We start from the raw sequence: 15,797 nt of genomic DNA on the forward strand, positions 1-15,797 counted from the left end.
CAGTCGGGATATGGGATTGTCAGTCCCATATAGATCTATACACACAATGTCCGCTCTCCCTCCAGGAGACTCTGGTTACAAGAGTGTAACATAGCAAGTATTGTTATGTCCTGAAATCGTACCATCACATTTTAGGTTTATCCAGATTTAAGTAAAGATTGAATTATATTCTCTTCTTAACAAAGTAGTCTAACCTTGTGTACTTAATTAGTAAAATAGATTTCCGGTTCGTTCATAAATTATACCTATTATAAATTACACGTTCTATCTGATTAGCATGATCTCTCATGGGTGTACTCCTTTGCTCAGCGTGCTACAAAGGTATTGATACTGACTTAACTAACCTTTTATATTCCTATATGTATAATATACATAATTAAGAAGGAAACGGCCTTCGGACAAATAACCCCACCTTAAGCCCACATCCAAACAAGGAAAAGGGGATAAGGCAACTCATTAATCCTAAGCTCTTTAAGTCTTATTTATATACTTATACATATATGAACATGATTTTGACAATTATAAGTTTAAAGAGTTTATAAAACATTTGAAAAGAGTTTAACAGTGTTTAAAAAGAGTCTACATGACTTTAAATCATTTTGGAAGTATTGGGTAATCTTTTATTGTTAACACAATATTTATAAACATAAGAAAACCTTTTGTGTGATTGTTATCACAGGTAAACATTTACACAACATTAATTGTGTTCAACTTGTATTCCCCCCCCCCCCCTAAAAGCATTTAAAAATATCAAAAAGATAGATTATAGGGGTATGAACTCACCTTATGTGGGTGATTCAATTGAAGATTCGATATAGGATGATAAGTTTCACGAGTGAAGTCCTGAGCACAAACGGGTCCTATCTAGCATATAATAACATATATATATATATATATATATATATATATATATATATATATATATATATATATATATATATATATATGTGTGTGTGTGTGTGTGTACAATTAGTGCATTTAACAACTAAAGTGTAAAGGAAAAGGCCTTAGCAAGTAGGGAACACTTACAATGAAGTGTTAGAACTAAAAATGAGAGGTTGAATGATGATCACGTCCTTAGAAGGGATCACGACCCAAGAACACTTGATGTGTTCACGGCCAAGATGATGTGTTCACGACCCTGGGATGGTTCACAGCCCAAGAACGAATGATGATCTTGAAGAAAAGGTGATGAATCAAAGATGGAATCAAAGGGTTTCACATGAATAACAAGAAAAGGGAAGTGTTTCTTACACTTTTGAGGAGAAAGGAGGGTTCACGTTTGATGATACTTGAGAGAAAACCTTGATGTTCTCGGCTAGAAGGAGAGGAAGTGAAGAAAAATGGCTAAAACTCATATATATGCATGGAGTTCACGGCCGTGAACCTGGTTTGCGGCTGTGAACCTCACTTGATGAGGTTTAAGGCCTGAATGTTATACTCCAAACTCGTTATCCTCAGTGGTTCACTCCCTAACACACAACCCTAACTTATATTAGGCTTAGAAATCTATAAGTTTGACCTTAAGTTGATGTGTTTGACTTTACGAGATAGAAATTCCGGGTTGTAACAATGGTTGAGACGACGGATGTTGTGGGAGAAAACAGGAGCATCTTATTAGGGTTTATGTGCATACGACTGCTATGTTATGTTTGTTTATTTAATTTAATTAAATAAATACGTTTTATGTGTAGTACTTAATAATAAGCATAACATGATTGTAAATGATATATTAGAGTTTGTACTTCTTAAATTTCAAGAAATATGTAATATGCTTTATATATATATATATATATATATATATATATATATATATATATATATCAACAGAAGCACGAGTAGATGGAATTTCTACGTTATAATCTAGTGGTGATATGTATAAATGTGAAGATCTTGCAGATCTTGTTCGTTTTATTAGGTCGTTATTATACTCTATTTCTTTGTTAAACTCAATAGTAACAACGCCATCAGAAGTTTGTATAATACTTTCTATATTATTATTTATTAAATGTGTAGGTGGTATATTATTCTCTAAAATCCAGTGTTGGGGAAATTTTATTTCATCCCATTTTATAGCTTTTCTAGTTGTAATTTTTGACACATCAAAATTACTTTCTATTAAAATTGTTTCATTTATAGGTTTATTAACTATCTTACATTTAGGATTCATAGTTTTTAATGGTTTAAAATATATACGATAACATATACATATTACTTCTGATCCTGGTAAGTAATTATAACCATGAGTTTTGACATTTAATGTTAATGCTTGAAAAATATTTTTATCAGATAAAGAAAGCTGTAAATTTGGGTAGACATTAAAATATACCGGTCCATGAGACAAACTAGATTCTATTATACCCATTAAAGATTGTTTCCAATTTTTATTTCTAGCATCCCTAAGAACTGCTAAAAAACTTTCAGGTAATCCCTGTAATGTTAACGGTTTAAAAGCAATTTGCACCAAACCAATATGCAAGTAATTATAAATATGTTTATATCTATTAATATCTTGTGGAGTTATTAACTGAACTGTCATGTCATCTTCATTCATAGTTAAATTTTCTTATGTAGTTTTAAAACTACAGAAGAAAATTTAACTATGAATGAAGATGACATGACAGTTCAGTTAATAACTCCACAAGATATTAATAGATATAAACATATTTATAATTACTTGCATATTGGTTTGGTGCAAATTGCTTTTAAACCGTTAACATTACAGGGATTACCTGAAAGTTTTTTAGCAGTTCTTAGGGATGCTAGAAATAAAAATTGGAAACAATCTTTAATGGGTATAATAGAATCTAGTTTGTCTCATGGACCGGTATATTTTAATGTCTACCCAAATTTACAGCTTTCTTTATCTGATAAAAATATTTTTCAAGCATTAACATTAAATGTCAAAACTCATGGTTATAATTACTTACCAGGATCAGAAGTAATATGTATATGTTATCGTATATATTTTAAACCATTAAAAACTATGAATCCTAAATGTAAGATAGTTAATAAACCTATAAATGAAACAATTTTAATAGAAAGTAATTTTGATGTGTCAAAAATTACAACTAGAAAAGCTATAAAATGGGATGAAATAAAATTTCCCCAACACTGGATTTTAGAGAATAATATACCACCTACACCTTTAATAAATAATAATATAGAAAGTATTATACAAACTTCTGATGGCGTTGTTACTATTGAGTTTAACAAAGAAATAGAGTATAATAACGACCTAATAAAACGAACAAGATCTGCAAGATCTTCACATTTATACATATCACCACTAGATTATAACGTAGAAATTCCATCTACTCGTGCTTCTGTTGATAATAGAAAGATAAACAATTTAAATATACATGATGATATTGTGTATGAAGCGGAGGCATCTACTCCTTCTGAAATGAATTTTACAGTTTAATGGATTTAAAAGAAAAAATAGATTTTAGTCCTGGTTCTCAGGCAAGAAAAATTATTTCAGAAGAATTTTATTCGAATAAATGGACATTTTTTAAAGAATGGTTATTTAAAAATTATTCTAAAGAAGAGTTACAAGAAATACAAAATAGATTTTATGAATATTTATCCTCTATAAATCAAATTATACATTTTATTCCCTGGTTTGCTTATACTTTTTTACATAATATTCACAACATAGAAAGAGATTATACTCTATCGGGAGACAAAATAATAACAAGTATATTTCCACCCCAAGTCCCTTTTACCATTACAAATAACAATGTTACTATAAAATTTTCGGCTTACCAAAAACTTTTTGAAGAAAAGACTCTTACAATAGATGTCAATCATATTAATAGTATGATTCAACAATTAAATTTCCATAATATTAGGAGAACAGTTAATGGACTTACATAAAAAATTAGAAAATATAAATTCACCCATTAACAATAAAGATATAATAATACAGAAAAAAGATAAAAAACAACAAATAAATGCTACTATTCAACCCCCACCAAATATTACTGGTTATAAACTTAAAAATTATGATTATATGTTAGATATTCTGCAAGAACAAATGAAAAAATTACAAATTAATACTATAAATAAAGACTCAGATGATGATTCAGATATAGATAATACTCAAATAAACAAAATTAACAATTATGATAGCAAATTTGCTAGAAAACCTGTTCAAAGATTATATTATTATCCAAGACCGAGCCCCCAAGATGTCCTACATGAAGAACAAGAATATGAAATTAATAATAGTTATAGTGGTAAAAATGTTTACGAATGGAATTTAGATGGTTATACTGAAAGACAAATATATAACATGATTCATAGAATGTTAATGTATAGTACAATTGCTAAAAATACAGGAAATAGTGATAAACAAGTGGCTAATATGTTAATTGTCGGATTTACTGGCCAATTAAAAGGCTGGTGGGACAATTATGTGGATGAAAAAACACAACAAGCTATTCTTAATACAGTTAAAACAGAAAATGGAATAACCACTCCTAATGTAGTTTATACTCTAACTTGTACCATAATAGAACATTTTACAGGAAGATGGTCAGATAATTCTGAAAATATCTGTACTCTATTAAATGGACTATTTTGTAAAACTCTTACATCTTTTCGATGGTATAAGGACACTTTCTTAAGTAGAGTAATGGAACTTAATGATTGTAATAGTGTTTACTGGAAATCCAAATTCATAGATGGTTTACCAAATCTTTTTGCTGAAAGAGTTAAAAACCAGCTAAGAATAGATAATACAATTCCTTATGAAGATTATACGTATGGAAAATTGATAGGAACTTGTATACAGGAAGGTTTAGCCTTATGTAGTGAAATAAAACTAAATTACCAAATTAAAACCCAACATCTTAATGAAAAAAGACAATTGGGAGAATTTTGTGATCAATTCCGAATACAAACTAATAACAATAGGAGGAAACAGAAAAAAGAGTTTCAACAGAAGAAAAAATATTATAAGAGAAAACATAGTGATCCTAATAAAAAAGATAAACATATTAAAAAAAGGTTTAATAGAAAAGATTATAAAAAACCCCCTACTTGTTTTTCATGCGGGAAAATGGGACATTATGCTAATAAATGCAGGAATAAAAAAATAAAAAAGCAAATTAATAATATGAATATAAGTGAGGATATAAAAATACAATTAATAAATTTGATAGATAATTCGTCAGACGAAGAGGAGCTCTCAGACGAAGATTCTGATATAAACATAATAGAATATGATTCTGATTATTCGTCAAAATCTGAAGAAATTGAATGTAATTGTGATAATTCAGAACAATGTTCATGTAACATAGACCACCAATTATACCTAATACAGTCTCAATTCAAAGATGAATTAACTATAAATGTAATTAGTAATGATATTGCAAACTTATTAAAAGAAATAAATGATCCAGAAATAAGGCAAAAAATAATAGAAAATCTAAATACTAAGGAACAGAGTACACAAGAAGAAGGGATATATTCCATGAAAAACGTTCATGATATGTTAAAAGAAAGAAGAAGTAAAAATTCCACGAATACACCTACAGTACAAGACTTACAGCTTGAAATTCAAAACCTAAAACAGGATATATCTAAGATAAAAAATGACCAGCTAATAAGCAATCAACGAATTAACAAATTAGAAAAATTACAAAATAACCAAGATATTGGTACCAGTAATGACAATTTCCTTCAGTCCATGGAATTGGTAATATCTAGAAAATGGCATGTCACAATTAATTTATTTATTACTTATAATTACCAAAGAAGTTTTGTTACCCTAATAGATAGTGGTGCAGATTTAAATTGTATAAGAGAAGGTTTAATACCTACTAAATATTTTCAAAAATCAACACATACGTTAAGAGAAGTATCAGGTTCTAAATTAGATATTAGATATAAATTAACAGATGCAAAAATTTGTACAGAAAATGTTTGTATACCTATTAATTTCACGGTAATTAAAAATATGAGTAGTAATACTATGATCTTAGGAAATCCCTTTTTAGAGAAGATATTACCCATAACTATTGACAAAGATAAAATCATAGGATCTTATAAGAATCAACCCGTTATACTAAATTTTGTCTCTGACCCTTATTCTATCTGGGTCAATGAGTTGAATTTAAAAAGAAACCAAATAAATTTTCTAAAAGAAGAAATCAGAAATGTTCAAATAAATGAACAACTAGAACAACCTAAGTTACAGGAAAAAATTAGATTTTTAACAAATCAATTCTCTTTGAAAATATGTAATGATCATCCAAATGCTTTTTGGGAAAGGAAAAAACATATAGTTACCCTTCCTTATGAGGAAGACTTCAATGAAAAACAGATTCCTACCAAGGCAAGACCTTGTCAAATGAATTTCGAATACTTAAATATATGTAAAAAAGAAATAACTTCCTTATTAAATAAAAAACTAATACAACCTTCCAAATCTCCATGGTCATGCACTGCCTTTTATGTAAATAAACATTCTGAACAAGAAAGGGGAATACCAAGACTAGTTATAAATTATAAACCCCTTAATAAAGTCTTAAAATGGATCAGGTATCCTATTCCTAATAAAAAGGATTTATTAGACCGATTACATGATTCTTTAATATTTTCAAAATTTGATTTAAAATCAGGATATTGGCAAATACAGATTGATAAGAAAGACAGATATAAAACTGCCTTCAATGTTCCTTTTGGACAATATGAATGGAATGTTATGCCATTTGGCCTAAAAAATGCCCCTTCAGAATTCCAAAATATAATGAATGATATATTTAATCCTTATAGCAATTTCATTATTGTATATATAGATGATATCTTAGTCTTTTCGAAGGATATTCAAGAACATTTTGGTCACTTGCATACTTTTGAAAAAATAATAGTAAACAATGGTTTAGTAATATCACAATCTAAAATGTCCTTATTCCAAACAAAGGTAAGATTTTTAGGACATAATATTGAAAAAGGACAAATTATTCCTATACAAAGAAGTATAGACTTTGCTGCGAAATTTCCAGATGAAATAAAGGATAAAACTCAGCTACAAAGATTCTTAGGTAGCCTAAATTATATATCGCCTTTTTATAAGGATTTATCAGCAGATAGTGCAATTTTATACGACAGATTGAAAAAGAATCCTTGTGCTTGGACTAATGATCATACTCAGGCAGTCAAAAGAATAAAAGACAAAGTTAAAAGTCTACCATGTTTATCTTTAGCTAATCCTAATTGGGAAAAAATAGTAGAAACAGATGCCTCTGAAATAGGGTTTGGAGGAATTTTAAAACAAATCCACCCTAACAGTAAGCAAGAATTCTTAGTCAGATTTCATTCTGGAAAATGGACTCCTAGTCAGAAAAATTATTCTACTACTGCTAAAGAAATTTTGGCACTGGTAAAATGTATTCTCAAATTTCAAGATGATTTATATAATCAACATTTTATTATCAAAACAGATTGTCAGGCAGCTAAATTCATGTTTAATAAAGACTTTAAACATGATGTTTCTAAACAAATGTTTACTAGGTGGCAAGCTACATTAGCATGTTTTGATTTTGAAATTCAATATAAAAAAGGAAGTGATAACAGTCTACCCGATTTTTTAACTAGAGAATTCCTAAATGAGTTATCACCAGCTAAGACAATTATCACATGATATTACTAATATAAAAAATTTAATTAATGAGGCAGAAGTTGAACTGGCCAACTTAGCCAATGAACCATATTGTAGTAAGACAGGAATTAATTTAAGATTGATAGGATTAAGGATCCAACTCAAGAATCTTGAAAACAAACTCATATTACTCTTAAATTAACATTTCCATTTGCAGGATGAATCCCAATCGCGGAAGAGGCCATCCTTCATATAGAGGTGGTTATCATAGAGGTCGGGGAAATCCTACGGCTTCAAGCAGTTCTTATAGAACTGGAAATTCATCACAAACAAATGATCAATCTCTTCCAGTTCCTGGAAGCCCATTATATGAGGAGTTTAAAGCATTTTTGGAATCAAAAAGGGAAAATACTCCCACTCTCGCTCAAATGATCACAGATGGTGAAACCATCAACGATAATTTTGAATATAAGGAATCACCTCATAGAGATAATATTATTATTTTGGAACATAAAGATATAATGCTTTATTTTGAGAATAATGACGATCCATGGTTTTTAATGACCAGATACTTGGATACAGCGACATACGCTGGATATTCTTACAAACAAAGATTATATTATGAAAATATTTTGAAAATAACCGGATCAGTTGAATTTTCTCATTTTACATCCGGAGGTAATACTAGTGTTTACAATTTTAGTAAAGTCATTATCAAAAAGATAATATCACCTGAGGAATGGGGTTTAAGTACCCTCAAGGAAAAAGAATTTTTAATCCCTCCTTCAAAAATACCAATGAAATTTACATATTGGGATTATATTGAAAGCTTTCATAAAGCCTTTTTATATGAAAATCCTCAGAGAAAGCATACTTGGTTTTTTAAAGTATGTGAAAAGGTTTATAACCAAAACAGAGATATACCAAATTGGTTTACTAATTGGTGGATCTCATACGGCCCGAGTATAGATATCCTCCCTGAGGAACCATTCAGAAAATTATATGGGGAATGGTTACCTGTCTCTCCAAGATACCGAGACCAAGTTATACCCTTGAAATCAGAAGGATTGGAAGTAATATCTTCTATGCATTTTTTCATGGAATTTTCTATTCCTTGGATCTGGAAATGGTCCCCATATGTGGATTATACTCCCTCTAAATTTCCTTCCCTACAAAGGTCATACTTTACCAAATTTTGGCCTAAAATGCTTCAAAAGAATCCAGAAACAAAAACCCCTAATGCTCAGGAAACAATTGATCATATCAATCAACAAATTAAGAAATACCAAGACCAAAAACTCTTTTCGGAAATAGCCTCCTCAACAGCAGTGACCCCCTCAACTCCTCAAAAAGTTAATTTAACTAAAGAGGAAATGATCAAGTCATTCAGATTATATTGTTCTGAATTAAAAGAAAATCTTAAAAGATTTTCAAAACATGATACAGATGAAGGTTCAAATGAAGATATTCAAGATAATATGTCAGTTGATAACCAAAGCCAAGGCCAATCACCATGCTTAGCAGGGGAATCCCAGCCAGATGATGAAGAAGTTCCAGATGGAGAACTCCCAATTGATTGTATAATTGACATGATTGAGGAGTCAATCACGCAAAGAAAGAATCTTTCAAAAAACAAAAAGACATCACCACAATAGACTATAGGTGACAGGTGGATGGACCAAAATAAAAAAAGAATATATTCTTCAAGAATTATTGAAGACAGAGGAAAATACTCGTCAGACATTATTAAAGCCAGAAGAATCAAACAAAAAGTCATTTCTACTTTTCTTAAAGTTGTCTGCCAATGCTAAATGTAATAATTCAGGTTTTGTTTGTTTTTGAGTCCTCCTGATCTATTTAAGGAGCCTCTACCTTATGTTTTAGGGAGGCTGAAAGCCAATTTCCTCTTTCTTTCTTGTAATCTCTCCTCTGTAAAAAACATTTCTGCAATAAAAGTCTGAATTATATTTGGAGAAGCAAAGTTTTATTACGGTACAGCAATTTTGGATTCGCCTTTCTGGTCAGTTTACTTTCTTAAACTTAATTTTATTTTCAAGCCTAATGCAAGGCTAACTTGATAATATCACATAGTATTATCATGGAAGCAGTATCATGATCGGCAAATCAAAAAAAAAAAAAAAAAAAAAAAAGTCTGGAACGAAAAAAGGCAAAGTCGTGTTTTAGCCCGCTTTTGTGGCCATATGTGCCGTTTTAGGGCATTTTACTCATTGACTCGCCTATCTCACCCAACTCTTTTTTGCTTTTTATTTTTCAATATTTTAAAGCTCTTATTCAAGTCGTGTTTTAGCCCGCTTTTGTGGCCATATGTGCCGTTTTAGGGCATTTTACTCATTGACTCGCCTATCTCACCCAACTCTTTTTTGCTTTTTATTTTTCAATATTTTAAAGCTCTCTCAGAATAAGATCCTGCCTCTTTATGCTCTGATACCATAAAGAGGCAGGATCTTATTCTGAGAGAGCTTTAAAATATTGAAAAATAAAAAGCAAAAAAGAGTTGGGTGAGATAGGCGAGTCAATGAGTAAAATGCCCTAAAACGGCACATATGGCCACAAAAGCGGGCTAGAACACGACTTTGCCTTTTTCGTTCCAGACTCTTTTTTTTTTTTTTTTTTTTTTTTTTTGATTTGCCGATCATGATACTGCTTCCATGATAATACTATGTGATATTATCAAGTTATTCTACTCTTCATGAGTATATTCAGTAGATTCAAAAATAGTAATAAGCAGGTGATTAAAAATCAGTTAATAGAAGAATATGAAGTCCCAAAGAAATCAGCAGATAGTGCAATTTTATACGACAGATTGAAAAAGAATCCTTGTGCTTGGACTAATGATCATACTCAAGCAGTCAAAAGAATAAAAGACAAAGTTAAAAGTCTGCCATGTTTATCTTTAGCTAATCCTAATTGGGAAAAAATAGTAGAAACAGATGCCTCTGAAATAGGGTTTGGAGGAATTTTAAAACAAATCCACCCTAACAGTAAGCAAGAATTCTTAGTCAGATTTCATTCTGGAAAATGGACTCCTAGTCAGAAAAATTATTCTACAAAGTAATTTTGATGTGTCAAAAATTACAACTAGAAAAGCTATAAAATGGGATGAAATAAAATTTCCCCAACACTGGATTTTAGAGAATAATATACCACCTACACCTTTAATAAATAATAATATAGAAAGTATTATACAAACTTCTGATGGCGTTGTTACTATTGAGTTTAACAAAGAAATAGAGTATAATAACGACCTAATAAAACGAACAAGATCTGCAAGATCTTCACATTTATACATATCACCACTAGATTATAACGTAGAAATTCCATCTACTCGTGCTTCTGTTGATAATAGAAAGATAAACAATTTAAATATACATGATGATATTGTGTATGAAGCGGAGGCATCTACTCCTTCTGAAATGAATTTTACAGTTTAATGGATTTAAAAGAAAAAATAGATTTTAGTCCTGGTTCTCAGGCAAGAAAAATTATTTCAGAAGAATTTTATTCGAATAAATGGACATTTTTTAAAGAATGGTTATTTAAAAATTATTCTAAAGAAGAGTTACAAGAAATACAAAATAGATTTTATGAATATTTATCCTCTATAAATCAAATTATACATTTTATTCCTTGGTTTGCTTATACTTTTTTACATAATATTCACAACATAGAAAGAGATTATACTCTATCGGGAGACAAAATAATAACAAGTATATTTCCACCCCAAGTCCCTTTTACCATTACAAATAACAATGTTACTATAAAATTTTCGGCTTACCAAAAACTTTTTGAAGAAAAGACTCTTACAATAGATGTCAATCATATTAATAGTATGATTCAACAATTAAATTTCCATAATTTATTATCCATAATATTAGGAGAACAGTTAATGGACTTACATAAAAAATTAGAAAATATAAATTCACCCATTAACAATAAAGATATAATAATACAGAAAAAAGATAAAAAACAACAAATAAATGCTACTATTCAACCCCCACCAAATATTACTGGTTATAAACTTAAAAATTATGATTATATGCTAGATATTCTGCAAAAACAAATGAAAAAATTACAAATTAATACTATAAATAAAGACTCAGATGATGATTCAGATATAGATAATACTCAAATAAACAAAATTAACAATTATGATAACAAATTTGCTAGAAAACCTGTTCAAAGATTATATTATTATCCAAGACCGAGCCCCCAAGATGTCCTACATGAAGAACAAGAATATGAAGCCGTAGGATTTGTATGACATGTTTTTTAAACGTATTTGTAAAAGTTACTTATAGTTTTCAAAAGATATTTGTATGTTTATATACATATTTATACATTTTAAAGAATAATTATATTTTTTCACATATTTTATATATATATATATATATATATATATATATATATATATATATATATATAGTATATTTTTATAAAAAATAAATACATATTTATACATATTAAATACGTATAAATACAACTTTTTATTACACACAAATCGTATTTATACATCAAAATACCTATTAAATACATATTTATATATCAAAAAAACATAATTTTTTTAGATTTAATATACATTTAAAAATGTAATTATATATATATATATATATATATATATATATATATATATATATATATAAGTATTTGTTTATCAAAAAACATATTTATAATTATATGTATACTTTCAATAATAATAATAATAATAATAATAATAATAATTATTGTATTTGAATATTTCAATGTTATATAATATATATTCTATTTCAGGGATAAAAACATAAAAGTTACTTTAGCTTAGTGATTAGTTCGTTTGGTTGTGATAGGGGTAGTCGAGTTTAATTTCTCGCGGTCGCTATTTTCTCCACCACATTTGGATTTTTTAAAGGGAAATGAAACTTAGTCTACATCAGCGTCATGTCACCTAATAAACTCATTTAATGCGGAATTGGCATGCCATGTGTATAGACAACCGAAAAGAAAACCGAGTAACTTGCTAAAATGACAAAAATGTAAAAACTTAAATAACCTTCAAGCTTTAATAAACTCAAAATACCAAAAAAAAAATGTTTTATAAAAACTTTAGGCTTGGAGGAGTTGAGTCGCTAAGCATCCTCGCTGAAGCTCGCTAGGCATTTGGAACACCGCCTCCTAGCGTTCACTATAAAAGCCTTGTTACATGTTTGACGAGATGAGAGAGAAAGAATTACTTGAAGCTAATTGGATAGAAAGGGAAAGGGTTGCTATGGTTGGTTATTTATTTTTATTTTTTCAAAATAAAACTTACACAAGATTAAATGGTATCACTTTTTACCTTTTTGCTACCGCTCTCTTCATCTTCTATGTTAAAAAAAAATCTTATGTTGCTTATGGCAAGATGTTAAAGATCTTATCATTGTCTCGGCCTTAAAGCTTTAATGCATTAGCCTTATTCACGTCAATAATAAAATAACAAAATATCCTTATTATTTCTTACGATCAATCCTGTATTATACACCCAAGTAAAAGTGCTTGACGATTTCAGGGCACTTCCAGAACATTCCACATGCTTCGCGACCTTCCAGACCACTCTCTTCATCCTTCCTAATCACATCTAACAAATTCCGCACACTCATATATATCACACAATTCTGAGTATCTCTGCAGTTCAGATTTCGAAAAAATTCGACAACAAGAAAGCAATCATCGATCGTAATAAACGAAAAAAACGATCATGGGCGTGGATTATTACAAGATTTTGCAAGTGGATAAGAATGCTAAAGACGATGATTTGAAGAAAGCTTACAGGAAGCTTGCGATGAAGTGGCATCCTGATAAGAACCCTAATAATAAGAAGGAAGCAGAAGCTAAGTTTAAACAGATCTCTGAAGCATATGATGTATGTCTCTCTTCTCTCTGTATGACGTATTTATCGTTAATTGTTCAAAATCTTTTTATGTGAATTTTATTGGGTGTTTGGTAGTTTTTCTATAGATTGATGTTCAGAATCTTTCATTAGCAATCAACTAAAATACGGTATAAGTTCATGTTTCCATCCGCAACTTTTGGATTCAGTTTGATTGTTGTTTTCGGATTTTGATGAAAAATTTGCTAGACAAAATTGGTTTTTGATGAAATCATCTCAACTACGATCTTTCTACCTTCTAATTGATTAGGTTTTCATACTGGATGGGGAAATTATGATAGAATAATTCAAATTCCTTCGGATTTGATTACAGAGCCTTATATTTTGAACGTTTCTATCCAATTAAAGAATATTCCATCTGTTTTCAGTATTATAATTAACTGATTTTGTTCAATTCATCTTCAGGTTCTCAGCGATCCTCAGAAAAGAGCAGTATATGATCAGTATGGTGAAGAAGGGCTAAAGGGTCAGGTGCCACCACCAGATGCAGCTGGAGGTCCTGGCGGAGCCACCTACTTCTCTACCGGCGGAGGCACACCATTCTCATTCAATCCAAGAAACGCCGATGACATCTTCGCAGAGTTTTTCGGGTTCAGGGGAGCAGGAGGCGGTGGAGATCCATCCGGTATGAGAGGTGTCAGGTTTTCCAGTAATTCATTTGGGGACAACATGGGAGGATTCGAAAACATCTTCAGCTCCTTCGGCGGCGGCGGCGGTGGCTCACCGTTTGGTAATAGTGCCGGCGGTGGCGGTGCATTCAGTTCAGGTCCCCGAAAAGACCCTCCGATCGAAAGGCCTCTTCCATGTACTCTCGAAGAGCTTTACAAAGGTACAACGAAGAAGATGAAGATCTCTAGAGACATCGCTGACATTAGCGGGTAAGTAAGATTATAAATTAGAATTAGCTTTTCACCATCGAATTCAACTGGTTCGATAGAACATAAAACCCTAAATCTTGAATTTTTCTTTCTTTTAGAAAAACAATGTCGGTGGAGGAGATCTTAAACATCAACATAAAGCCCGGTTGGAAAAAGGGCACGAAGATCACCTTCCCGGAGAAAGGAAACGAGCAACCAAACACGACGCCGGCGGATCTCGTCTTCATCATCGATGAAAAACCTCACAGCACTTTCACTCGCGATGGCAACGACCTGGTGGTGACACGGCGGATCAGTTTGGCAGAAGCGTTGACTGGTTACACAGTTCATTTGACCACCCTTGATGGCCGGAATCTCACTGTTCCGATCAATAATGTGATCCATCCGGCGTACGAGGAGGTGGTTCCTAGAGAAGGTATGCCGATTTCTAAAGATCCGACGAGCAAAGGGAACCTGAGAATCAAATTTGATGTGAAGTTTCCGGCGAGGTTAACTCCGGCTCAGAAGAGCAGGATTAAAGAGTTATTGAATGGTTAGAGATGTTGGGAATGGAGAGAATTTGTGCATATGTATTAATTGTGATTTTGGGTTTTGGAGGGTGGTTTTTTTGGGCATATGTTTTTATTGTTTTAGGATTTTAGTTTCTATGGTTTAATGGTATATGGATTATGAAATCTAATAATTGGAGCCAAGAGCTACGATGTTGTAGAATGTAAGGCTGTTTTTTTAAATAGCAAAATCTACAAAACACATGAGAATGATTTAATTGTATGGAATCTAATAATGAGATTCCGGACATTAAACTCCATTTTTTAAGTAACAAACTGTATACAAATTGTGTCTTTCTTGAAGAGCCAACTTGTATTGGAATCAAGTACACGTTATGTTTTTATTGATTTATTGTCATGTTATTGATTGATCTTCACTTCAAAGTGATGATGACATTGCCTTGGATTCATACATGTGGACGACTTGTAATCTTTTATGTTGTTTAGGGGTTATGTTGAGGACCTTGTATGTTGCAGTAGTTGATGAGCAAAATTCTACCAAGGAGTTAGTTGTATATGCCCAAAACATATGCTTCTAAAATGGGAGTGGTGAAGCAGAATTCTATGAAAGTCTGATTTAAAACATGATATGTCCAAAATATTGCTATTTTTTTGAGAATTACTCCATAATCTATATCTTCACAAGGAACTCTACACGTATACTTTCAATATATTTTATGCATGTATAAGTATAGTTTTACCACTCGTTTATCAAATTCTGGTTATTTTTGTTTCTCAATGTCAACATTTTCTGATGGTAATCCAAGTGACAAGGTGTTATGTCTCCATTATTAAGGCAGTGTATTTGGGGTGGCCAATGGTATAGAGCTAAGACTTGT

General features: G+C 30.8%; 1 protein-coding gene across 1 annotated transcript; it reads left to right on the plus strand.

Moving 5' to 3' along the window:
- Positions 1 to 13,113: 13,113 nt before the first annotated feature.
- On the plus strand, positions 13,114 to 15,162 carry LOC145130311 (uncharacterized). Its single transcript, XM_079065130.1, has 3 exons — positions 13,114 to 13,505; positions 13,938 to 14,410; positions 14,509 to 15,162. Exons 1-3 carry the CDS (start codon positions 13,341 to 13,343, stop codon positions 14,945 to 14,947), a joined length of 1,077 nt encoding a protein of 358 aa, XP_078921256.1. The 5' UTR covers positions 13,114 to 13,340; the 3' UTR covers positions 14,948 to 15,162.
- Positions 15,163 to 15,797: the final 635 nt, after the last annotated feature.

Source organism: Lactuca virosa, chromosome 8 (assembly GCF_052849685.1).
Source record: "Lactuca virosa cultivar CGN04683 chromosome 8, Lactuca_virosa_CGN04683_v6, whole genome shotgun sequence".
Classification (NCBI taxonomy): domain Eukaryota; kingdom Viridiplantae; phylum Streptophyta; class Magnoliopsida; order Asterales; family Asteraceae; genus Lactuca; species Lactuca virosa.

Coding starts and splice junctions, on each gene's coding strand:
- LOC145130311 (XM_079065130.1), top strand. CDS start 13,341: ATGGGCGTGGATTATTACAAGATTTTGCAAGTGGATAAGAATGCTAAA. Junction 13,506..13,937: donor AGATCTCTGAAGCATATGAT/GTATGTCTCTCT, acceptor ATTCATCTTCAG/GTTCTCAGCGATCCTCAGAA. Junction 14,411..14,508: donor GACATCGCTGACATTAGCGG/GTAAGTAAGATT, acceptor TCTTTCTTTTAG/AAAAACAATGTCGGTGGAGG.